The sequence below is a fragment of the Glossina fuscipes genome, unplaced genomic scaffold, assembly GCF_014805625.2.
Source record: "Glossina fuscipes isolate IAEA_lab_2018 unplaced genomic scaffold, Yale_Gfus_2 2, whole genome shotgun sequence".
NCBI classification, from domain to species: Eukaryota; Metazoa; Arthropoda; class Insecta; order Diptera; family Glossinidae; genus Glossina; species Glossina fuscipes.
Window position 1 is genome coordinate 1819895 of NW_023998416.1, and position 27487 is coordinate 1847381.

Sequence of the window (27487 nt, forward strand, 5' to 3'; positions counted from 1 at the left end):
CGAGAAAGAAAAGAAATCCACTTTTTGTAAGAAAAAAAAAAAAAAAAAAAAAACACACACACGCACACACACACACGCACATACATACATGAGCCTATTAAACTCAATTAGTGCCTTTAAGCGATTAGTAAATTTTAAAAAACTCTCATCGTAAGAAGTTTAAAAACGAAACTATTTTCAAATTCTTAAGAAAAATTTTCCTTACAAAACTTTTTTTTAGTTATTTGACTATTTTGGGCCCCAGAAAGCGGGCATCACGAAAAATAATCGTCTCGCATATAAAGAAATAAACGACAAATTAAATACAAAGAAAAACGAAAGCAGACAGAAAAAAAAAGATAAAGAAGAAGAAGGAAAAGAACAAAAAAAAAAAAAAACTAAAAACCAAAGTCCCAAGCCGAGGGAAAAACAAACTCAAGACGACGTAATATATGCAATTGAAATTTATGAGAAGAAACACACAAAAAAAAAAAATATATAGAGAAGTAAAACGCTACACAATATTCACATTACAAGCAGGCAGCAGACAGACAGAAGCACAGACATCAGGATTTTCTACGGAATAAATAACAAAAATATGAGAAAAAAGCAATGAAAAGAAATGAAAAGAAATGAAAACAAAAAAAAAAAAAAACGCGTCAGAAATTCAAGAAAACGAAAGAAAAAGAACTTCAACTTTAAGTTGCGTATGTATGCACTTATACACATACAGCATATACGTAGCAGCAGTCGAAAGAAAAACTTCGCATTTATCTCATCACTAACTTTATGTTGATATGAAAAACCTATAACAACTACAAACGCAGCCACGCATTGCGGTATTACAGTTGCGTTTTATTTTTGTTTTTGTTTAGTTGGTTGCTTGTTTGTTTGCTTGTTAGTTTATTTGTTTGTGTGTTTAATTTAGTTTTCCTAGCGCAGTCAAACCGAAAGTATAGAAGAAATATAAAAACAAAAAAAAAAACAAAAAAATAAAAAAAATATCACGCATTACAAAAAAAGAAATGACTTGAAGTGCGTCCTGGCATATGCATGCATGCATGCTTATGTGTGAATGTGCATATCTCATGTTCTCATGTGCACGATATGTCGTCTTATTATTTTCATTAGTATATAGGATGTTGTATAATGCATGTCTAAGGTTAAAGAGTAAACTTCTTTAGTTGCCTGTGTGTAAGTGATGATGGAGCTCGTTTACTTCTTTTTCAATTTGTCTCTATTTCTTCGTCTATTCTCCTTTCATGTTTCTTTTTTGCTTTTCTTATCCGGAATTCTTAAGTCGTTAATAAATAGATATAATATTTTTTTTCCACAATTTGTCTTTCCCCTCTCGCACATAACAATGCGGTTTGATATCTTTTGTTTATTTATTTATTTGTCCATTTTTTTCGTGCGAGCGTAATGTTTGGTTTACGTTTTATTTTTTTTTTTGTTTATTTTCATTTTTACTTATTTAAAATTTTGTTATTATTTTACATATTATAATGTTAAGCTGAAAGTATGAAAAAATTTTTACATTTTGCGGTATCTGTTATAATAATAGGATGTGGTTTTGTTACGCACCAAGTCTGCTCACGTTCTCTAATAAGAGCCGTAAACTTATTTAGTTATGTGCATGCGACTGGGTTATGATTTCATGATGCAAACAGTTTTCGAGTTTTAGTTGAAATAGTTTTTGTGATGAATACAAATAAAACGATGATAAACAGAATAAATTTGTTGAATGTGTATAAAGTGAAGAAGAGACACCAATCGATGACCTCATAAAGTACTTACTTCATCAACTTAAATGTATTTAGTCAAAAATCGATTTAGCAAAGTGTATATATGAGTGTACATTATTTGAAATCAAGTTGAGTATATTATAATTTTTGTTTCAGCTTAAAACTGCAATTGAATGATTTTATAAATGCGTCCAACCGTTAGCGTTTACCTCCTAAAAATGAATATTGTGTTTACAACATTAAGGTCGCGATTTAAATGATTTTCTTTCTTTAAAATCAAGCTCAAGACTCTAAAGATCTGACGGCAATTAAAAACATGTGATAATTTGGTTTTTTCGCTTTTTTTTAGACTATGGCTTCTTAACTTCGTTTGGTGGTTTTCATTGTTACAACATTAGCAAAAGACAAAGTTCAAGATTGCGTTTACAATTTCAGGTTTGGCTTGACTCTTTCCCTTCTTGGAAAATCCAAAGGTCAAAAAATTAAAACATCCAATGAGTTCGGCTCCAATTAATATAAAAATTTTTATTTTTTTCCCTTTAATTTGCTCAAAATTGAATTTTGCCCATTGCTTTGCAAACATTTGGCGAATTTTTTTTTTGATGTAGGTCGCTAAATAAAATAGACCAAATCGCTCTTGTTGCAAACCTATCGTAAAACACTAAATGGGAACAAATCTGTTGTCAAGAAAAAAAAATTCCTTGTTTTGATAATACTCAGAAAGTGCAATAGATATAAATATAAAATTTTCCGCGTGTACTTTGTGGATAATTCTAGAGCACAGTACTTGTGAAACAATAGAGAACCTCCTTCACGCCCACCTCTTATTATAAAGAAATCTAATTGGATTTCGCATTTTTTTTTTTTAAAAATGAATATGTCGCCCATCGAATGTAATTTGTTAATTTTTTTTTCTGAAAAGTTTTAATTAAGTCAAGGTTTTGTATTTTAAATTCTAAATAAATCAAGAAAAAGTTTCGTAGCGTTTCCCCCAACAGAGGATTTTAACGTCCCATAGCTTTGAAAATATTAACCCTATCAAGCCACTCTATTGAGCGTGTAATGAATGGAATACACAGAATCCCTAAGTACTTAAAAAAACAGATTGTAAAGTTCATTGAGGCTTTACTCGTTGGGAAGCAACTGAAAATGAACGCAATTTTGAACAACTTCGACTTGTTTTTGACAATATTGTTACACCAGAAAAGAAATTTTTGGTGGCCATGCTGAAGATGCGTTATCAAAATTCGCAACATGTAAATACCTTGCTTGTTACCGTTCGGGAATATTCGCTGTTAACAGAACACCGACTTTTGGTTGGCTGTCAATAAAATCAATGAAATGAATCTTCAAAAAATTGAAGATAGCGGGATTATCGGAAGTGAATCTGTGAATCCAAGAATCTCAAGGAAATAAATTTGAGCCACTTTCAAAGAGAATGATGACCTTCGATGACGCACTACAGGAAAATGTACACAAACGTGAAGTTATCGTATAAGATAAGGTTTTGCGTTTCAGGCGATGGGAACGAAGTCGTGCTTTATGAACTGTTTTAGTCTACCAATTGTTTGGTTGATTGCCGTATTCTCTTAGTGGTGTATACATGACATCAAAAGATGCATGTGAAAACAACTCTCTGCGTTTTTTGCTCAGAACTCGCAGACTTTCTTCAATGATAGCGTAATGGTTTTACCAGGCAAATGACTAAAGGTTATCGATCAAAATTATGCGAACTTGGCTTAATAAGGTCGATTTAATATATGAAAATTGTCTTTTTACATATTCAAGGAGAGCGCCATGAACTTGTTTTTTTCTTACTTAATATATGAATTAATAATAATTATTTATAAAGAAAACAAATGAATAAATAATAAAAAATAAATATGTGGTTTCCTGCAGCGAATATTATGAAATTGGCCTGAGCTAAACGTAAATTCTCTTTGTTTGCCAGTTGAAGCCTTCTGCCATAGATTAATAACAAAAATAAACAAGCGCGGAATGCATTCGGCTTTGAACGAATCTTTCGCACCCATCACATTTATCTTAAAAAAGACGTAAAGAAGAAAAGAACGAAAAGCTTATTTTCATTCTCTAAAATAATGAGTGGGAGTGGCTGGTTTTTTTTTCCATTTTTTTGTAGAATATACATGGAAGTCATCAACAAGCTAAAAAGCAAAGTTCCTTCCAGTTTATGTTGCACTATAGGCGTGATCTTTGATCAGCTTTGTCCAACTAACGTGCGCGCAATTACTTCCAATATTTTGGCTAAATTTAAACCCCACGGCTCCATTTATGCTGTCAGGATGTTCATCATATACAATTTCAAAGATGGACAGACGAATGTGATTAAGTCTATTTAGAATTTTATGATGATAAAAGATAAAAAGGTCTCTAAAGGTTTTCTCTGGGCGTTGCAAATGTTCGCTGGTGGGTATAAAAAAACTAAACTGCAATAGTAATGCGCTCTTCTATTCTGTGCACGCAGATATTAATTGTTGGATTACTGGTCGTAAACGTGGCTTTTATTCTCAAGCACTTGAGCTTTGGACCCACGACAGTTAAGTTGTTAGTCGAAATCCTTAGCCCACTCGGCCACTTAGATCGACAATAATATAAATTGATGATTATTAGTAATTTTTATTAGTAACAAAACAATTGAAAATTATTATCGTTAACTATGATTATTAATTATTATTATTAATTATTATTCATAAATAATTGAAAATTTTCCCTTTATAGGTAGATTCAGTAGTTGTAACATATTTTTCTTAGTCAAAGGTTCGTGGAGACTTTTATGAACACTATCTCCTGACCTGATAGAATATTTTTCGTTCATTAAGACTATATTCAAATTTTTCCACTTTAAAAATCTCTATCTTTTACTATTTTAAAAGTTTGCCTCATTTAATAAATTTACAATATCCCGATCGGCCACCTGAAGTATTCATTTTTACACAAATACAGCTAGAATGTCAAGCGAGGGTGTAGCGAGCGAAAAAAATTCGTTGAATTATTTTTGATATAAATGTAATAATATCTACTCTTCACCTTGTCCACATGTACCATACCGCTCTTAATGGACAAAGTTTTTTGAGTTTTCCTCTTAGCCAATTCGATTTCCTAAGAAGCAAGAAGAAACATTTTTCTTTCTTTAGTACTGGGGGCCGAAGTCGGACTTGTAAGGAAACTTACGCCTTGCCGTCTGTCTGATTGTCTAATACCATCAAAAAAGTAAAGATTACCCACCAAGAGTGTCTATATTTGTTTAGGTTTGCTGAGTCAAAATTTACCGGAAACTAAAAAAACAAATAAAATTATTATTAGAATGAAAAATTGTAGAGAACATGCATAAAAAAAAAACAAACTAACTAACTATGATGATTAACCAAACTGCCAAACCAAAAAAATTAAATTATTGCTACTAACTATCATGCGGTCTGTATGTACGTTTACTGAAACCATGAAAGGTACAAATTGATTTGTAAAAACTTTTCGAGACATTAGGCTACTCCAAATTTTTCATATGTTTAAAAGGGCGCTAAAAGACCCCAGAGAAATCTAATTTTTTTGCGATAGTCGGATTCCGTTGTCCCCACACTCTTCCATATACGCCGTAATACATCACTTAAGTCTGCTCACTGACACATATGGTCATATAGTTGACAGGTCCTTTATGATTTCTGAATAGTACAATAGTCTTCAACGAAATGTATCAATGAATCTCAACACATCCTGGTAATTAGTTTACATATTACAGTTGTTTTCGCAAACCGTCCATAAATTTATCTTTTCGAAGTGCAAGGGTCGCCAGAACACATATAAGCAGTAATTTTTTTTTATCAAAAATCAATGTTTAATAAAAAAAAAAAATTCAAAATTTTCCATTGCTTGGAAAATTACACAGTAGCGTCACTAAAACAATTGGAACTTGTAAGATAATGCTTGGCGGGATCTCATGAAATTTTGTTACATTACGTTTGAAGGTTGCTACTATCCAGAAATCGTATGGGTCAGTCAACAGTGTTGCCAAATACGTGTGTGTGTAGGCCAGAGACTTATTGGGTGATGTGATACTTGACGCATTTTAATTTTTCTTCTACTTTATGCATACACTTCGTGGTAATAACACTTCGTGGTAAAAACAAATTTTCTCTCATATTTCTTATAACGTGTACTACCGTTTTTTTTATTTATGTTTGTATATTGTTGTTTATGTGTTTGTAACCATTTTGTTGATTTTTCAATGTCGTCCATTTATCAATTACTTTAGCATAGGCGCTAACCAAATTCGACGATCGCTCATGTTTTAGCAAAGACAAAAATGTATGCTGCTCTATGTATCTAATCAGACAGTTGTGCATTAATGATATGGATGATGCTCGCTCGAAATTATCTAAGCAACGCCAACTCTTTTGTTCACCAGACTTTATACCCTCTCGACGCGTATTGGAACCACCTGCAACCTTGTAGGTAAACCGAGATTTTATTTAAGCACACATACATAGTTCTCGTCCAAACTAAATATTGCAGTTGAGGTTTTATGATTGCGCAGTTAAAAATTTTAATGAATTTACTTTGAAACTTGCAATCTTGCTAAAAATATTTAATCATTTATATTGACCGCACAAGTTATTAAAATGTAGGACGGATGTCAGTAAATAACACAACTTTAAGTAACTTTCAATGTTGTAACTTATCAATGCTAAGCTTATTAAGAATAACTGTTACTACTACCATCTCGGTACTCTGACAGAATATTTATAATAACAATAACGAAGATAAGGCTGCAAGATAAAAAGTGCTTATAAATGAAATTTCCAGGAAAATAATGAGTGATTGTTAAAAGAAGAGCATCAATAAGAAGAAGTTGTTTTGGGTTATAATTAAAAATTCTTTCTTTCATAATAAAATAAAGTGATACAGTAAATGGATGGCCATACTTTGTGTTTACAGATTCAAAGTTTACACAAAGGTTTTAAAGTCCTTGCAAAGAAGAAGAAGAAGAATTTTCTGATCTGAATTATCTAACTGTTCATAAATTTTTCTGTGTTGGTCTGAGATAGTAAATACATTCAAAATTGTTATAGAAATGTGGTTAACGTATTCCTAGTTTATCGTTATCCCTGCTAGTCGATGCTGTGCCAATAGCAAGATTCCAGCGAGGCTTTGTGATGAAAAGATAGAAAGCTCTCCTATTCTAATAACGTATATATTTTTATTAGGTATTTGCGGAATGAAAAAAGTTTAAATCAATGCATTTATACATTAATGTTCCTAGTAGTGCATGCTTAGCACATGAACTTTTGTCTAAAGCGAGGTATTAGGCATTAGATTCAAAGTAGCTCCCAATGGTATTTGTTAAGTTTAGTTTGTTAGCATTTGAAAAAGGCTTAATTAATATATAGAATACAAAAAACCAGTTTCTACACTAAAAAAGCGTGCAATTAAAAAGCATACAAGTAGCACTTAATAGAACAATAATCGTCTGGGGACGAACTTTGAGTACCCATCATCTTTCCACATACGCTACATGTAAAAGGCAATTGTGAACCCATCGTGTGTAACCGTATGTTTTGCTATATTTTAATACGTATGTGGTGTAGTTATTTTATTATTTCCACACAGCTATAACAACTTTAAAGGGCGAGGGCATTTTGTATTTGTATCCATAACATTGAGGACGGTCTTAACTGCATTGGCGTAAGATTCTATTCGAAATTCAAAGGATGAAAAACGTTCATCATACATTTTTGAGGCATTCTCGTCGAGCATAACTGAATAACTCAAATATCTTTCAGAAATTTTATCCATGACATAGCCAAGTACCTCAAGTACTGAAGGTTTATGAATGCTTTGCAAAAAGGGCTTTAATCATTCATTCATGAATAATAAAAAACTGAGATTTCCTTTAAGGCAGAAATCAAATTTCTATTGTCAACGGGAATGTCCACCGATTAGTTTTCCACTCTTGTATTTTCGTTTGAGTTTCTCGAGTATAGTGTAAGGGCTCATATTATCGTGGTCCTAATTTGATGCAATTAGTTATGTGAGATATTTGTTGAGAGTTTGCCAAACTAATGAAAAATTTAATATACCTTTGTCGTCAGATGTAGAGTACAATGGAAATATTGCTAACAATCAAACTTTGGAATGACTTGTTTTGATTTTGGATAGGTTTACAAGTTTATATTTAGACACAATGCTTGACCTTACCATGAATTTTTTTATTTTTATTTTTATTTTCAATTTTTTTGTTTTTTTATTTGTTTAGAGAAACTGTAATTAAAACTAATGTAAAGTTTAACTCATTTATAACTTTTTTGTGTATAATGAACATTCACAACAATTAATGACCCAGATGTCACATTTTCAATCAAGCGAAAATTTTCACACCTTAAAGTATATATTACTCAGAAGATTGGTTACCAGCAATTTAAAACACATTTTAAAAAGTTCTCCTTCTCCACCGTTCCGTTTGTTCCGTGTAATTTTGTATTCTTATGATTTCATTTAATATTAATTGAAAAAGGAAATGATAGATTTTATTATGCAACTTAATCAAGTTTACATTTATATGAGAGAAGCAATTAAATTTAAATACTACTACTACTACGACTACTACCATTACTACTATAACCACCTGCATTCACCCAGTTATAAATCAAGGAGAATGACCAAAGTAGTCAATTCAAGTGAGTCAAGGCTCAGGAGTATTTATCACAAATTCTCTTCTTTTTCATTTTAATCTCTTTTTTTTTTTTTTCTACAATTGTGCTATGAAAGCAACAAATTGCTAAGGTGGACATTAAGGTTATCCCGTATTCTGCACGTTTTGTTAGTGATAAGGTTAGCTATACGTCCTGTTTGTGCAATGATTCTATGTGTAGCTTAAGGCACTTATTTGAATTTGAAATTCTTTGGTTTTGCATACATACACACACACACACACACACATTAGCTTTGTGTGTTTAATTTCTTCTAACTAAGGTCAATATCTCAGGTGTCAAGTATGTATCTAAGGTATCTTTACTTTGTCTTTCTCCGGTTAAACTCATTTCTTTTTTTTTTACCATTCTACTGTTTGCGTTAGAAGACTGTTATTACAGACTTCTCTTTTAAAAATTTCATGACAGAGCTCTAGGTTAAAACAAACAAAAAAAAAAAAAAAGAAGAAGTGATTTCTCTAACTAAAGAAAGAATTTTCAGCTTTTTAGAGGAAAGAAAAATGTGTATTTTAAACTTTAATTAAAGTTTTCTTTTTTTTTTTTTTAATTTTTATCGAAAATATTAATGTTTGATTTATATGTTGTCATAAATAATTAGTTTTGATAAGGCTTGTATGGTAACGAAAGATCTTTTTAGAGAAGAATTTGCAAAAATGTAAAAAAATTTTCTCTAATCTTGGCTTAATTTTTTTTATCAGTTATTGGCATAATGTTGTGTGTGTCAGATTTTATAAAGTTCTATTAACAGCATAATGTTTTTTTGTTCCAAATCAATAGCTTAACTACTTCCATTTTTAAAGGACTAGCGCAAAGGGTGAGCATTATTAAGGATGTGCTCTTTAGGTGCAAGTAAAGAGACATAAATTTCGCCACTTCTACGAAATCCACTTAGTGTGAATGAAATGAAATGCTCTGAAAAAGCGAGTGTTTACTTCAGTCGGGTATGATCAAACTCAATATTGCATTGCATCTATATGCAGTACTACTAAGGCAATAGTTGGGAGATCGCCACTATGGTCAGATAAAGAAAAAAATTTAAGCTAGTATTGTCCGAGCCCTTGATTAACATGCTTTGCAACAATATATAGATCGTACCAAGTGGTCCTCAGGAATACTTGACTTTGTAAAATTGTTTCATAGACAGAAAGACAACAAGAAATATCTATGGCAAAAGTTAAGAATATTGACTATGAAAGAAATCGAACCAATTTTGTGGACAGCTTGTACGGCACTGCTGTTTGTTTAGGTGCGTCTCGCTTGCCATATCTATATCAACCATCTAAAGCTCAGAACCTAATGTGACGGTTAAAGTACGATGATCATTACTTTCGTGCTCGCAGTTAAACGAGAACTGCAGCATCGGCATTCATGAAAGCCATAGAAAAGGCCACACCACGGATATAGAAGTGGAACGGACGCGCTTTTGCATATGGGGGATCTCCGGTGTCGCTGTAATGACTCTTATTTCCTTCTCCATTTCCATCTGATCCTCGTTCTGTTTTCCGTAATATAATTGTTAATACGATGTAATGTACTATGGTACAGAGTAGAGGGCGATTGTTGTTGTAAACATAGCCAAAATTTAACTTTTGCATGCTGCAATTCATTTTCTTGAAAAATCTTGAGGTTAAAACAATATCAAAGTCAATCTAAATTCTGATCCGCAGGTGTTTGGCCGTTCTTTCACAACAAACAAAACTATGTTTAGCAGAGTTTAAAAAAGGTTGCACGTGCTGCTAAATGAATAGCAGACCAAACAGGAATAAAGTTCAAGTTGTTCCTCAGGCATGCTATTGCGTAGACACGCTAATAAGAAACCGGTAAAGTTTGGGCTTGAGAACTGATTTGTGAACCTGTGTTGTCCTCCATATAATAATAATTTTCAAGTTGTTGAATATCGGTAAAAAGATTGTATCAAGCTCTCAAGGATACTAGGTTGAGGAGCCAAGCTTTTTTTTTGCATTTATGTCAGAACTAGAGACTTCCCTCCTATTCCAACTCAAATGAGACCTTCAGTTTCACTTTTGGAACTCTACAGCAGTTTTATTCTCTTCTCTCCTCTTCGCTTATTCAATGTATTCTCCTCTTCACCAAATCGTTCATCTTTATTATATATTACCTTTGCTTTCAGCTTATCCCCCTTCAGGTAAGAGGGATGAGTTATGATGCAATAGCAAATCGTTAATGAGCAATCAAAATTTTTTATTATAAATAGTTAAGTGTTTTGCAGCACAATCTCCTAAATATCTCGTTATAATTATAGGCTTAGCATATAATTTCTTCTTGGAATCAAATAAGCATTTCATCGAAGTTGCATAACTTTTCAATAAAAAATATTAACAATAGTGACGTGAACATTGAAAAATATATTGAATAAATTGAAAACATCGTCATCGTGACGTTGATGTCGACACAACAAACATTGGCTTTAAGTTTAGAAAAGCGTCATTGGATCCCTCGTGGCATGTTTAATATTAATAAATAAAATTTTGGTTTGCAAACTTGCGCTCTGCTTTTTTTCTGTTATACAGGATAAGCCCTTAATAGTAAATGTTCATATTACTTGATATGCATTGTTATAATCTAGTGTTTACTATAAGCCAGCAATTACGGAAAAAATCATAATTTTCTTGCATTTTCTTATCGTGACTTTAAGGTTTCGTTAAAAGGGGTAACTTCATTTGTATATTTAAAAAAAAAAAAAATTTTTTTTTCTTTTTTATTGCCTCAATAAATGCTTTGACCCGTTTATAAAATATAAGAACAAATTTGTTAACTAAAAAGAAAAAGGGCGTTTTAGCGGAGGGCTTTGGAAATAACACTTGTGTGAAATGAGTCCCTGCTGAAAATTTGTGGACGAATGTCTTACGTCGTGATTTCTACCTTGTCTAATAGATGAACCGATATCTTTGGAAAGTATTTATATTCATCTAAAAACAGTCTTACGGAGACGACTGACGGATAAATATAAGGCAGCGAGCAATTCAAAAGCTTTGAACGCTTCAGCCAAGAAGCGAAAACTGCAGGTTGCAGATTTTGTAGATGATTACGATTTCGGCTATATGATCATAAATTTTCCTGTCGTTTTCCCTTTCATTCTGTGTTTGACGGGTGCAGCAAAATAGTGACTTTGTAGCAAAAAATCATCGAGGTAATAAAGTGAAAAAAGATATTTGAGGTTGAAAAGGCATTTTTATGATTCTGTGATTGTAGAGTAAATCAAGAAAATAAAAACTTCACTTCCATAACCCGTTTTAAAATTGCAAACGTATTTACCTTGGAAAGGGATATTTCAACACCGACCGATAAAATCAATCCTGTTTGTTCTTTTCTTTGAAATAACATTTTTTGACGAAGCGCGCAGCGATTTTTCGATATGTTGTTGCAAACATTGTGTTTTCAGTCGAAAATACAACCTTTTTCCCTTAAATATCACATAGAAACTCTCACTCTATATATATTAAATACGTTTTGCTTTAGATTCAAATTTGCGTCAAAAAGAGCATAGACCATACAGCCTTTTCAATTAAAGAGATCGCGCGAAAACGCCTCAGTCGTTGCCATTTTTAAAAAATATTTTTTAAAAAACGTTTTCTTTTTTTTTCATTTATTGAATGTAATAACATACCTGAAGGCTATTATTCTGCTAGCCTTCCTCTCATCCCAAAATAGTTGACATAACTCTGCATTTTTTTTGTAGGCCATTGCGGTGGTGTTACCGCTTAAATTGGGTCAACATTTTTATAACTACCATCGAAGAATGGGATTATATTCATTTTGTTATAATGTTTGCAGCACCCAAAAAAAAAAAACTCTCCAAACTTAATTCATGGGCGGTCCTATTATTCATGTTTATTAATTGAAAAAATCGGCTACTTATAAGGGGAACAAGGCAGAATGCGAAAACTTATTCTGTGCATAAATAGGACCATTCCCTCAAATAATTGATCAAAGTTTTTACTTTTTTTTCATTTTATTCTAAACAAAATCTGTTAGTCATCTACTCAAATATTGATCTGGTAATAACAAGTCACAATACGAATTTTACTTAACCTTCTCGTAGATAATAGGATAATACGTAGGATAAAATTGTATATTGGTCCAGTGAAATGAATGATGGGTGGGTATACAAGATTCGGTTTCAGCCGAATATCACATTCTTGTTTCTATTTACTTTGGTGTCAACACAAACCAGCGGTTAGTTATTAGGAAATCGCTTCAAGCAAAGTACAATTTCTCTGTTGCTTTGTGTTTCTTATTTTCATCTGTAGTAGGTACTAGACGGTTAAATTAAGCCTGCATATGATATATGCCACATAGATTGAAACTCGAGTAAAAATGATTTGTTTGAAATGCACTGTGTATCTTGCAAAAAAAAAAAAAAGAAACTCCAACGGCAGTTTGTAAGTCCAAAATTAACACTAGAAACTTGTTTATTTTTAAAAGGTTGGCAAGAAAGTTTTACATGTTCAAAAAAATTCCTACCGCTAAAATTGTTTGGCTCATAAAACGTATTTGACGCATTCAATTTACCCGAAATTTCAGACATAGATAACAACTTAGATATCCCTGTTGAAGGGAATTAAGTTTCAATTATTTACCAGCTGCTGTTCGGTATATATCAAAGTGTAAAGATATGCATGTCCTTTAAGGTCCGTTAAAAAATTTTAATCGTGAAAACGATGAAGATTCGCATATGTCCGTCCGTCCGTCTTCTGCAAAAACGAACAATGAATTACTTTTCAATTTAGGATAAAAAGTTTTATCGCATCCGCTATATGTCCCAGATCTGGTCTATTTCGATTGCCAATTATTTAGATCGACGTTTTTATATATAGCAGACCAGCCATTGAAAATGTACAAGAATAGGTCGATGGCGATTTCGCCTGTAAACGGGAAAGTTTCTACCGAGTGGGCATCAATGGCATTCACCCGACAAATGGCAAAAGGCATAAGCTAATGGTAATGCATATTTCGATTATTAAGCTTTGTTGCGATTATATTTTAAATAATTTTGAATTTTACCAAAAACTGAAAGGAATTGGTCCGTACACCTATTAATTTCAAGAAGAATTTTTCTGTTTTCCATTAAGTGTGACTAAAGGGACACTAAAATCATAAGTGCATTGCCCAAGATTCCAGTGGTCCTAAATATTGTGTTTGATAAAAAGGAAATTTCCGAGCAAGACAAAATAATAACAGAAATCTTCTTACGCCTACTACAAGAAGCGATATAAATTTTTGGCAAAGGTTACGTACGATCCATTTATGATTTTGATGCCACGTTACGTTACTGCCACACAACATTCAATGTGAAAGAGCAACAGTTTTTAGAAAATGAATGTATAAAATTTTAACCAATCGGTGGCCGACGTATCTTAAGGTCTTTTGTTTGTTTTAAGTCCATTGAACATAAAAACCGATTCACAAGTTGGTAGATTTAGTTAACGAATCATTGCTTTAAGCAACATTTAAATGGCAACCTTTGTAATTTGCGATGTAAATTCAATTAATGAAGAGCGAGGCGATAGCTAGTATATATGTTTTAACAAGTGAATGAAGCATTTCTTAACTTTAATTAATAATTTTTCTTTTCGCATATTTCCTTACCAATGTGCTTGAACGTTGAACGTAAACAAAGCGTTCGCTCGTCTTTACAAATGAAGTTCTTTGCATTTTGTTTTAATTTATGCTTTGAGATATTTTAATAATTTGTTTCCGTTTCCTATTTCAATTGCAGGTTACGCAAAAGATATTTCCGGAGCTGAAAGAGGTAAGTTATTCTTTATTTTTATAAAATTTCTTTCCTTTTAACATATTTTATAACTACAGTTCATTAAAATCCCTATTTAGGGGCACAGCTAGGAACGCTAAGCGCTTGTTCAGACACCCGCTTTGTGCCCCTTAAAATAAATGTATTTAACAACAGTAATAAAACTGTATGCACTATATATACACATGTATAATGAAAGAAACGCAATAAAATGAAAATTATGAACAGTAAAAAAAAAACGAGTAAAAAAAAAAGAAAAAGAAAAAAATATATTGCGAAATCAACTCGAAATGTAAATCCACACAATTGATAAATAATAAAAAAAAAAAAAAAATAAAGGAAAAAACGGATAAAGACCTTTTCATTTGAATAACGTAACCAACAGCTGAGCAGCCATGGGTATGTGGCTGGGCGTGCAACTAAATACAATATATTGGGGCTAAAGCACAAAAAAAAAAAAAAAAAAAAAAAAATGAGGAACGCACACAATCAACTCGTTCCAGAGTGTTGCTGGTAGTACTGCTGCTTCTGCCAGGGCTTACTAGTTCCTATTCGACTGACGCTGAACTGAAAAAATGAAAATAGAAAAAAAGGAAACCAACAACTTTAGTAAACCAAAAGACCATAAAAAATAATATGGCAAAAAGAATAGAATGCCACAGAACGCAAATGCGGTAGGAATGGAATACAAAAAAGTAAAAAAAAAAAAAGAAGAAAAAAGCAAAAAAAAACCTAAAACAAAACGTTGAAAAAAAAAATCAACTATTCACCCATTTGCTATATTTCCCTCGAGTCCAATCTATAATAAAAGCGAAGTAATGCCTGCGAAACGAAAACCGTCAGTCAGTCAGTTTGAATTTTGTCTCCTTTGTTTCTCCTGGCTTAACGTTGAAATAGTTGAGACAAGTTAGCGTGCAATTTATTGAAGGAAATGGGATAAGAGAGAAACTGGGCAAGAAGGAGAGAGAGAGAGAGAGAGAGAGAGAGAGAGAGAGAGAGCGGGATAGAATTAGGTAAAGTGATGGTATGTGGGCCGAGTGGGACGGCGAGAGAGCGACAGAGCGAGAGTGAGAGCGGAATGTATGCATACATCCTGCTTCCGTAATTCTATGAATGTTCGCCTATGGGAGTGTGTGTGTTTTGCCTTTTTGCTCCTTTTTATTTATTTATTTATTTATTTTTTTTTTTTGGAAGATCTATGGGCGTTTGATATGGTGATGTGTGTGTATGATAGTATAGAGTTTTGTGTTAGGTAATGAAATTCTCTTGTTAACATGTTTGTGATAGTGGTTATGCTTAAAACGGTACTACGACAACATAAAGCATGTTAAAACATGTCATCGCTTGCACGAATTCCCACACAAAACTCTACATATATATATATATGTATATATATAAATTGTATAACATTTACGCAAATCAATTTTCCCTTAATTTGAAGTGTACATAATTTCACAACAATTACTGTGGAAATTTAAACTGTTCAAACAATTTCTACCACTTTACCTTGCGCTTTTTTTTTTTTCTCTCTCCATCTTCTCTTCTTTACTTTTTTCATTACGGTATCCTTTACCGTGGTTTATTTATTGCTATTTATACTTCATACTCCACTTTATATTAGGATTATGTCTGGTAAGTTTGTTTTACTAAAATATGATCGGCATTAACTTTAGTTTTATCTTACCCTCCGTCTCGTTTACCGTTGTCGAGTTTATCGCAATGTGAATAGAAATAAGAAGAACGATATGAATTATTGCATACAAATTTGCCTAAAGTTACTTTAGAATTCAAATTGTGAGATTCGAGTCGAGAAAAGAAAAGAAAAGAAAAGAAAAGGAAGGTAAGGTAGTTAGGTATAGAAGGTTTAATGCGGTTTTTGTATAACCATTGCGTAAAGTAAAGAACAAATTCCGTTTCAAGTCCTTTACATTGTCGCATTGATATTCTGATGTACATTTATTTTACACAGAATCACTTCATTTTCCTTTCTCTGTCCTATGTAATCTTCTTAAGTTCTTAGTTAATTTGTCGTAAATCAATTGCAATTTTTTTTTTTTTTTTTTTTTTTTACTTTTATTAAACCTTTGTTTACGGTTTGGGAATTTTCAAATCTGATATATAAGGAATTAAGCTTTGAGTGTCGTACGTATGTTGGGATTTACTTTTTGGGTAAATTGTTCTAATTTAAAAAGGAAATAAAAGTCAACTTCCAGCTTTCGATACAAATATTCTCTGCATGGATGTGTTTTGAAATTGCCTACCAAATCTCATACTAATTCAAAATATATATATATATTTTTATGAGAACATTGATATACATATATATATATATATATTCCTATATAATTTTATTTGTAGATGTTATAAATAGATTAACAAAATGAATGTATCCCCATTTCTTAACGGTAAACATAAATATGCAAATTTTGTTTTGGTTTATTTGCGCTATGAAATGATAAAAGTTTTCAAATATTTTTAATAACGTATTAAAAACAAGTAAAAACATTGTAGGCGAGCAAGGCCGATCGATAAATACCTTGCACTTTCTTCTTTCTCCCTTAACAAAACAGTACAAGCTTCTTTCTATGTGGAAGCTTCCGTTTCATTGGAACCCTTCTATGGGAGATTAGATTAAAAAAAAAATGGGCCTACGAGTATTTTTTACTATTATGAACTAATTTTGATACGAAAATATTAGAAATTGGCCTTAGTTTAGAATGTCGAATACCGATATTATTTAGGGATTTATACGGAAAAGCTTTTTTCTCATAGTAAGACCAGGTGTGAGAAGTGGTGGTACAAGTACTGCAAACTAATCCATTCTCAATAGGGTTTGTCCTTGGGTCAGAAAAAGCCAATGCACCGGACAGACAGACAGTCAAGCAAGCTCAAAAAACAATAAACCTTGTATGCATCTGAATTTTTTCCTAGTGTTACATAAACCTGCAAAAATTTAATATAAATTATACTTGATGTGTTGTATGAGAGCATGGAAATTATTCTGTATGATTCAGATGGAACAAGTTTAACAAAAATTTTAAATTATTCAAATAATTTTAGGAAATATTTCAATCTAAAAGAAAAACATTCTTAAGCGATAACTTTTTCAATGATAACAACAATATGCTAACGAGGTTTAGGTGCTTTAAGTGTTTTGCTTTTTAATGTGTTTCTGCCTGAGCAGTACTGAATAAGGAAGGAAAAGGTTTTAAAATATCTTTTTAGTATTTATGCATCCACGCACATACTTCTACAGTAGCAAAGATGTATGGGTTTTGAGGAAAAAAAATAATCTGACTTAAAATATTCGGTCTAGAAAATAGACTCATAGGGTTATGTGACCGAAATCATCCCATTTACCTTGATATTATATGTTAGAAAATATGCAAAGCCTTTGAATTAATTCTTGCTGAGTTTATAGGAGCAAAAGGGATGCCCACAAATAACCAAGTCCATATCTTAAGGTTAATATTGAATATGAAAAGATTTTCAGAGCGGTTAAGAAGGCTAAACCATTCGTAACGTAAAAATATTTCATAACCTGCCCTTAGGAATAAACGTATAAAACCAAGCTAGCTCTAAGATGTCCCAACAAAATGTGTTAGAGCATTTGGAGGCCTTAAGATCACAGAACCTATGTTTAGAAAAAGAATCTTGGAATTTCATTTGCAACTAAGATATCCCAAAAGAGTAAATATATGCCGGTAAAGATTGGCAGAGCGTGTGAAAGGAGAAGCTAAGCAAGAAGCACTACCTGTTATTTCATAAAGCTTTTACATGTTCTCTAATCAAGACTTTTTTATGCGGACCCGCTCTACCGCATAAAACAAGTCATGTGTTATGAAGTTTCGAATATTATTTTCTTCGCCTTCTAAAGCACAGGCTTACCTATACTAAAAAAGCTTGAATAATTTCTGTACCTATACTGTTCAGTATGTCCAGTAAACATAAAATACCCACAATAGTCTTTTTCTATGTCCGATTAAATGCGTTATTGTTTTCTTTGCTGAAGACGTACAATAGTTTCAACACTCGGTCCGATAAGGTAAAATAGAAAACCTTTGTGTGACATCATAATTTAATTTACCGTAATACGTGAAGCTGTTGTGAGTTAATAGCGTTGATAAAAATGTTTTTATATTCGTTTTTATTTTTGCATTAACTTAAGCTTTTTTTACACTTAAGTAAGTTGTCAAGTCGCTGAAAGCTACGCATATATTACTATTCTTTTTATGATATCGTAAAATTTGAGATGCAAAACTCGTATAGCACTCGTGCAAAAATTTTTCCTCTTTTTCTCTATTTATCTTTATTCCATAAGTGTACTTTTTTTTCTTCTTGTGTTGATTTAATATTAAAAATGAAAAGATTTAAACTTTTAATGGAAAATACACAATAACGGTAGAGAGAAAACAAAAATTCTTTATACGCCTGTAAAGCAATGTCAGCCTTTGTGTTATTATAAACAATAAGAAATTCTTAGAGAAGATTAAGACGTTCTCAGTTTACGATTAATTATCTCTTATGCATTATATATATATATATATATATATATTTATATATATAGTTATGTACTACTCGGAAACGAGGTCAGAAAATGACAGGTTTTTATTATTATGTGAAAGAATTCTCTATCTCTCGCATGCATAATAACGATGATATATATATTTCGTTATCTTATACTGAATCCTTTGGAAATCTTTGACGGACTATTAAGTTGCTATCGTTCATTCATCTGCATGCACTTTATTGACAGCTCATAATTTTCTGTTACTCTCCGGCCAACTGTAAGGGATTATTCTTTTCTTCTTTTTTCTTTTTTGCTTTCACTTTTCCCATGCATTCAACATAGCGTGGTTAACATAAGCAAAGATTATTTTCTTCTGTTTATGTCAGCTCCTTGTTTAGTACTGCATTTAAAAAGAGCAGTCAATATATATAGATATGTTCCAATCGTGATCATTTTTATAAAACATTTTTATGATTGTTATGCATGCATAAAAAAAAATATTCCATTAAGATTAGGTAATGAAAAATTTGCCTCAGTTTTATTTATATGAAATCCAATAATTTCAAGGCTTAGCATAGAGATGTTACCGTTATGCTCATCTTTTCTCAAAGGAACGAAAAGATAGCCAAGAAGAAAATCCGATTTATTAGTGTTCGATAATGAAAAACATTCTTTTTTCATTTTTTTTTTTTTTCAATTTTACATTTCCTTCTGCTCTCTTAAAAAAAAATTAAAGCCAATTGCATGCTGTTTCAAATTTGTAGCGTTTGTATGTCAACCACAAGCATGTATTCTCTTTGTGATATTTGAAAAATATGTGTACAAGACCCTATGAAACGTATACATTTCGTATGGATTGTATCCGTTTGTCTCTTGTTACGTTTCCAAAATTCTCCAAAAAAAAAAAAAGAAGAGAAAATTTAGTTCCCATGCATGAACTTTAAAAGTGTTTGCCTACAAAACTCTATTAGAAGCAAAGTTTCCTGTTATCGTGACCATATGAGATATGAGTGCAAAATTCGATACACATGGTGATAAGAGTTGTCAGTCGAGTTCATGTAAAAAATCTGCAGCTCCTAGATTAGATACAAAATTTCATGGTTTGGCCAAAAAACCATTACATCTTAATTAATGGATGTTTAACAAACGAATAAGTAAAAGATAAATGCATTGGTCAACAATTCCCAGGACTAAATAAGAAAGAAAATTTGTTTCTTGTGAAACTCGACTTTTGGTCTTAAAATTGGTTGCCCCGTATGAGTGCAAATTCAGTCCAAATTCTCTAACATTTCGATGCCTTTTTTTTACAGAAAGATTAGTAAAAATCCTCAAAGGAGTAGACCAGATTAAGATTCTTTAAAAGCGATTTGCTACTGGAATTTTATTCAGTTAGTGAGAGGAGAACTTCTTAATAACCCCAAGCCCTTCTGTACGTAAAATAGAAGAATTTTCCTCTGTTATGAACGTTGACAATTTTTAGTTTTTTGATACGTCTGCGATATGTGAGAAGAAATATTTGTAGCGCTGGTACTGTGAAGTTTTCACATTTCTTCCGACCCGATAGTGTTCCGCTTTCTATTTTCCGATATTATGATAATTTACTCTGTATTCTCCCTACCTACGAAGGCCTAGAAAATTCATTGAGAATTACAGGATCACTGTCAAACTTAGTGTGCTGGCAAACGGTTTGAATCCTTTGTAACAAACAGGCCCTCTATTATTTTATGGTACAGAATTTTCACTAGCACATGTGAGTCTTTTCAAAGAGACAAGTCAATTTCCCTCAACCTTTAAGAGTTTCTTAGTTAAATTTTCAAACCATTTCCCGATCGCAAATGAATTGATGCTATCCTCATTAAGTTTTCCAAAGCGTTTGTCAAATTGGATCATAGCTTCGTTAGTTACCAAACTTCATTAACCGGATTAATATTATAACTAACTTGAGTAACGTGACTAACATAAAGTTTTCTCATACTTTGTAGAAACATATATATATCTTATCTTAATAAATTTTGCAAAATTGTTATGTCCAGATATATGTGCTTATATCTGCCTAATGACTCATTAAGTAAAGGTTACCAACCTTTTCCCAATCACTTGTGTGTGTTGTTTCGCCTGCGTGCACTTAACCATAAATTTTGCATGCTTCTCTAGTTCATACTGCTAATGAACTATCTGCAATCTACTTAACTTATAAATTTGGTTATTTTGATATTTAAATAGTAGTAGTTTTATATTCGGCTGAACATATCTCTGTAATTGAATGTGTTTAATAAATCAAATGAAAAAAAAAAAAAAGGAGCAAAATATATGCTTCAGTTTCCGCAATAAACTCATTGTTTAATGCAAATCCTTTTTCCTGCAGAATAATTTTGCGATAGTGTATGGGGGGGGGGAGTCGTCAGATTCTGTGCAATTTTTCCATAAGAGCTAGTGCATTTATTCCGCTGGACGATATACTCACCCATACGGAAAACGCTTCTCTCATGCTTAAATTTTTATTTTGCCTACGGAGAAATGTTCATATCACAATTCACTCATGCCAATGCGGAGCTTGAAGAGTTGTTTTTTTTCCCCCCCCTTCAAAAAGGCATTGTTTAATTAACATACGAAATTCGTATTTTTTTCGCGGTTTGGTAAGTGACTAAAGTACGTCATTAAAACCACTGCTACTCGTCATCATATAATCGCAGTGAGTTGAAATTTCGGTAAGCATTGTTTGTGAGAGCTGAGCTTGAACCTAAAAATAATATGAATTTTTTGTTAGACGCTACGTCAATTTATCAGTCTCGCGAATTATTGATCGATATGCTATTTTATTCTATTCAACGATGCTTTCAAATAGTTATCAGAGGTTATATTTATAAGGTATTGCGTTAAAAACGAAATTTGTTGCGTGAAGAGGGGCAAGAATTCAGACTTGACTCCGTTGCATTTTCCCTCGCCGAGGTTTCTTTGTTCAAAACTACCACTTGAAAAGGCCAGCGTTGAAGCCGATCCAAATTCTTTCATTGTGCGTTGTGTGTTTTCCTTACCACCGGACCCAAGTAGCATCGTTTGATTGGCTCTTGCTTTAATTAACTTGTCATGGGTGGTTGAGACATTATCGACATATACAAACCGATTGCTACTAAATGCTTCATTTTGACTTAAGAAACCTATATTGCAAGTAACTAGTTTTTCGGTAAAGTTGACAGTTAGGTAATGCAGGTTTGTTAAATTAAATTAACTTAATTGTTCCTGCTTGTCCATCAAGCAGGATTCGTTTCGCGTAAAACACAGACAATGCAGACAGATTTAGTTATGAATCACTTAGCCCACTTAAGGTTCTTTGTAAAAATTTGAATGTCTTATCCTCCTTATCAGACTGCATACAAAGCATTGAGAATATTCTCTGTAATGTTCGAGCGTCGTCGACGTCATACTTGAACAATTGCAATTAACAAACAATATCGTGTATTGTTGTGCGTTAACATGAGGCGTTTATAACAACTGGTTGCCAAGGTTTGACATGTTTGTTTTGAGTTAGCGATACATATTCGCACTTCGATGCTCATTTACAATGCAACCACTCAGGGTTAGAACGTGAACACATATCTTTCGTTTCTTTCCATTTAATGCTTTTTCGATTGACTCATTTAACGTCGGCTTTAAGTTAAATTTCTTTCTTTCGATTTAGTTTTAGCAGGCAATGCAAAGTTAAAAATTTTAAATAATTAATTGCTTAATTTAACTGTATTTAAATGACACATGAGAATATTGACGTCAAGTGCTCAAAATAAAAAAAATTGCAAAAAAACTGCAAGTGACTGATTTTTAATTAACTGCGGGGATCATTCTTTGGCAAATTAGGACGATTTTCAAACATGATACCGGGCCGTCAATTAACAATATGTGTACCAAGTTGGAGTTTTGCATCGCATTCTTTGTGATCATGATGAGTGTTGTAGAAACCAGCGGATGAATAGGCGGACCAATAAGTAGGCCAGACGGTATAAGTAAATCAATTCCGCTTACTGCTCAAAAAAATATATGGTTTCTTTTAAAAGAACTCTGAGATATTACAAATGAAAACGGAAGGAAAGGAAAAATGGTGTGAAATTTAGAATGCATTGGTAAACAAAAAAAAAAATATATCAAAATATCCATCTACTACCACTAATGACAAAGTCCATATATTAAAACAAATGTTCATACTAATCTCAAGCAAAAGTGCGTTTTATTTATCTTTAGCTGCGGAATCACAAAAAATATTTTACTATATTTCTATAAAGACTGAAGTTAGGAAGCTTTCTTTTGTTGAATTTCCAAAAACATTTTGAAGTTCACTTTATATCGAATCATCTTATGGCATGATGTTACACAGGCATAAGAAAAGGAATGAAAATATTTTCTTTCCGTAAAAAATAATCGATTCCAACCAATGTCATTTCTTGTTCTTTATCTATAGTTTTGCTTAACTTATCATGCAGAAAATCAGAAACAGATTTTGTTGTTGTTGTTGTTATTGTTATGTGTCAAGCTTGTTGCACAAACATACAAGTGAGTCATGATTATTTGTATAATTTGTTAGAATCACAAGCGAAGGTTCATATGTTCAACGAGACATGGCAAGTGCGTGTTTTAAACTGGAGATTGCCACACCTATTGCCTCGAGCTTTTATAAAATGCATTGATAAATCGCATAGCAATGTAAGTATGTAGCAAAAAGTACATGCATGAAATGCATTTATTATTATGTGTCATTCATGTGAAATTAAATCTTGAATAACATTTCGCAGTAAAGTGTAATTTCACGTTATGCTTAGCTTTTATTAGATCTTTTTTTTGTTGCATTCAAAAACGTCCTTACTTTGCATTTTAAGTTAAAAGAAAAGTAAGAAAAAAAAAAAAGGAAAAGATTGTAAAATATTTCCATTTGGTTTTCGTAATGAAAATTTATTGCTCTCTCCGTTAGTAAGACAAAGGTAATAAAACTCAATTACAATCAAGTGGAAACCACGATAACAAACAACCAAGCGACATATATTTGCGAACGAGCATCGTATATGTTCAAATTGGTTAACTGAAGATAGATGTATTCTCTTGATTATACAAAACATAAAAATAATATCACAAATAATTGATTAACTAATTAATGAAAGAAATATGAGCAAAAAAATTGGAAAATAAAACAATAGATGAAAGAAAGACTAGCAAAGAAACATATTCCGAGAGCATGTGAACAGTGCTTGTAATAGAATGTTGTAAAGCACCAGCAGTCTATTGCAGTAGTGTATGGTTTTGAAGGGTTTCTCTCATTTGCTTCGTCTTCTGTCTGATCCGTTGTTATCTTCTTTTCCCGCCGATCTCGACAAGTCCATCTCTCGCCTGTCCATCAGTCCATCACTCTACCACTTGTGGTGCGGATATATTAAGTAGTGAGTAAGCGAATGTATGCAGTGCACAGACCTACTTGAGATAGGCGCAGCTTTTATCATACCAATCGATTCAAAAGTATTTTTTAAATGGATCTGGTTCGTTGATGTGATGTCTCTTCCGGTTTTTATGAGTTTTCTGTATTCAAACAGCAGATCACAATTGTCAAGAATCGATTGATGGAAATCAGTACCATAGCCCAAGATTAAATGCTACCGAAAATCGATTGGTTTGGACGTCTCCCATAATCATCAAGCCGTTGTAGAAAAAAATGCATTATTTTTGAAATTTTTCGACAAAAGTCAATGAATGATCGCATCTTAATCTGCTATAATAAATTAACATTGATAGTTTTGGTCATTTTTTTTAAACGTTGTCGCACGTAAATGGTCTTACGAAAAACAAACTTCTTATGTGAAGCAAACGCTGATAAGTTTCTGTTTCTCATAAAACATTTTTCACAAAAAGCAAACGTATCTTACTTTTGTATTTTATGAAAAGTGCAGAAGGTAAAGAATTATATTTACTAAAGTAGCTTGGGCTATACGACAGCGGTATTTTAGTTGTTTTGATTGTGACTTCTTTAGGAAATAATGCATCTTAAGTCAAGATTCATGCTTGTGTTCTCATTTAGTGAAGTAAAAAGCCTTAAGTCAGTTGTACATTGAAGGCTTTCTCGGTACAATGCGTGCTTCTCGCCAGGAGCAACTAGTCTCGTGAGTTTCCTTTGCCGATCATTAAAGGGTAAAGCAGGTGTCGAAATCAACTGTCGCTGAAAGCGAATCGATTTGGTGAACCTTTCGTCAATAGTTAGTTTATTCACACTCAGAGCACTAGAGCTGAGTCTTTTTCTTATTTTACAGAAAATTAAAAAATTTAAATTTATTTAAAGGGTCTACTCTTACTTTATCCCGCTATGCTAACAATTTTTACAACAATTATTGCAGTTTTTCAGTATTTTTAAAAACCTGCCGCTAGTTGGACAAGAATATATTAATTAAAGAGTTGCGAGTATATCTGATATTTTCGTTATCGACCATCTGTTCATACGACAAATACATGTACAAGCGGGCTATCTTTACCGCACTATAGAAAGTAATAAAGGAAATGTTAGAATATTCTGTCAACATTTAGAACAAAAATATTTTTAAAAACATACCCAAGCAGAGATAGCATAATGATATGTTTTTGCAATATTTTACCATTTGACAATTGAAACGAAAATTTATATGAAATACTGATGGAATGACAATTTGACAGACGGGGGAGACAGAAAGAGAGAGTAAGGAAGAGAAAGAGAGAGATGGTATTGAGACACCACGAGTAGGCGGTAGCTGCAGAACAACTACTACTATCCCGTGTGTTATTAATAAATCCATATACACTTCAGTTGAGTGCGTTTACTCGCATACATAAAGTGAGGAAATGAGACAGTTGTTACTTTAAGGCTTAAGTTTATGGCTCCATCTGGCTATATATATGAATATTCGTGTGATGATTGCCAACTAATCAAGGGATACTTGCACAGAGGCGGAGAAAAGGAGGACAATGCATACAATGCAATCAGCTACAAACGCATACAGTGGAAACATTTGCCGATAGAGATAAAGAGTCAAATACAAACCAAGCAAGTGACAGACCAACCGACCGACCCATCGACCGATGGCGACCAACATCACATAAGTTATTGTTGTGTCTCGACCAGAATGCATGAATGCTAACAGCGACAGATTGCAATTGTGCAAGTGTTCAGTTATATTGCGAACGATCTATGTGTATTCATGTGTTCATTATGTGTCTGTTGTTTATTCTGCAACAACGTAATGTTGAATCATGGTCATGTTTTCTTATCACAATTAAAAGCAAGAAAAATGAAATAAAAAAAAAAAATTAAATAAGTAAACAGTTGCATTCGTTGTAGTCGTTGCTTTTAGTTTTTAGTTGCTTTAAAGAACGTTTTTACTTATAATGTCAGTCAAAGAGAGAGACATAAGGAGCCAAATAGTCATTAGCTATAGCCACGAGTACTAGGCCGCGCTGGTAGCAACACCAATTGCTATTCTATCTGCATTACAACTGTTGCAATGATGTGCAATGAATTTGAAAAATAAACATACAACGACAAATTGTTTAAGAATTAAAATATCTCGAAAAAATACATCGCATGCTTTAATACAATATTTAGTACAATAAACCAATTGAAGGTTTTTTTTTTTTCATTCTTTTCGTGGAAAGCTGTCGCAAGAGGGTAGGAGTGCCAATTAGCACCTGTTGTTCGTTTTCACTGCAATAAGCTTGCACTTCACTAAATCTCATGAAAATGGTTTGAACGCATTAAATAAAAGAAAAAGAAAATGAAAACAAACTTAAATAATATCCCATAATGTCTAAAACCGAATCTAAAAGAAAAACCAGCAAGAACAGCACACCACATTGTGTCTAACACAGTTCGCATTTTTATTACACAACACGAAAATTATATCTTGCTCCTATATAAAGGCATATTTTTCGAGTGCGGAAGTGGGCCCAAAATGCAACCCAGTGTAGTACAAGTTTAATGTTCACATAGGGCAGAATCCATAAATAGGCGTAGGCCTATTACATAAAACATTTTTGTATGAGATTACTATTGCGTAATGTTATGAAGCATTAAGAATTATACTTTTTTGTCGTGCGAACTTCAATTTCCATAATATGCGAGGAGGGGTTCAAAAATTGCCACAGCCAGTGGAAAGTTTTCATACCAATTTAGAATGCCAAAATATCACCCCTTAGCCACTTTTGGCAAGAAATTTTGAAAATTACAACTTTTTCCCACTTTACGACTTTTCAGAATAGGACGTTATATGGGAGGTAGTCGAAAAATTGGACCGATGCGCATCATTCTAACTCCAGTGCGTCCTTAGGTCTGAACACGTCACTGCATCAAATTTCATCAAAATATCTGAACAATTGCGATCTATAGTTTGAATGCAAACATATATGGGCAGACATCAAATGAACAGACGGGCTTAGGTTAATTCGGATTACGATGTTGGATCGAACGGCATAATAAAATGTGGATCTATCTTAACCCCTTCTGTGTGTTACATACATACACACCAACTTAATGTACCCTATACCACAAGTGGTTAGGGATCAGATTACGATTGTGAATCGATCGGTATAATAAAATATGGGTCTATGTTAAGATGTTCTGCGTGTTACATACGTCCACATTAACTTAATATATATTAAATGTATAAAAATGTATCTTACTCAGATTACATTTTCAGTCGGTTTGTATGATAATTTAACTTCCTTCATAATATAAATATTTGAATTAATAGAAAAAAAA

At 32.5% G+C, this 27487-nt stretch overlaps 1 protein-coding gene across 5 annotated transcripts in view; it reads left to right on the plus strand.

Moving 5' to 3' along the window:
* Nucleotides 1–27487, plus strand: part of LOC119633549 (disintegrin and metalloproteinase domain-containing protein 10) — a 137044-nt gene that overhangs the window by 16174 nt on the left and 93383 nt on the right. For all 5 annotated transcript variants that reach the window (XR_005246878.1, XR_005246876.1, XR_005246877.1 and 2 more), the window contains one exon: nucleotides 14190–14222. Coding sequence is in view for 2 of the 5 variants with exons in the window: in XM_038027155.1 (XP_037883083.1) it covers nucleotides 14190–14222 (33 nt within the window). In the remaining 3 variants the exon portion in view is untranslated. The remainder of the gene's footprint in view (nucleotides 1–14189; nucleotides 14223–27487) is intronic.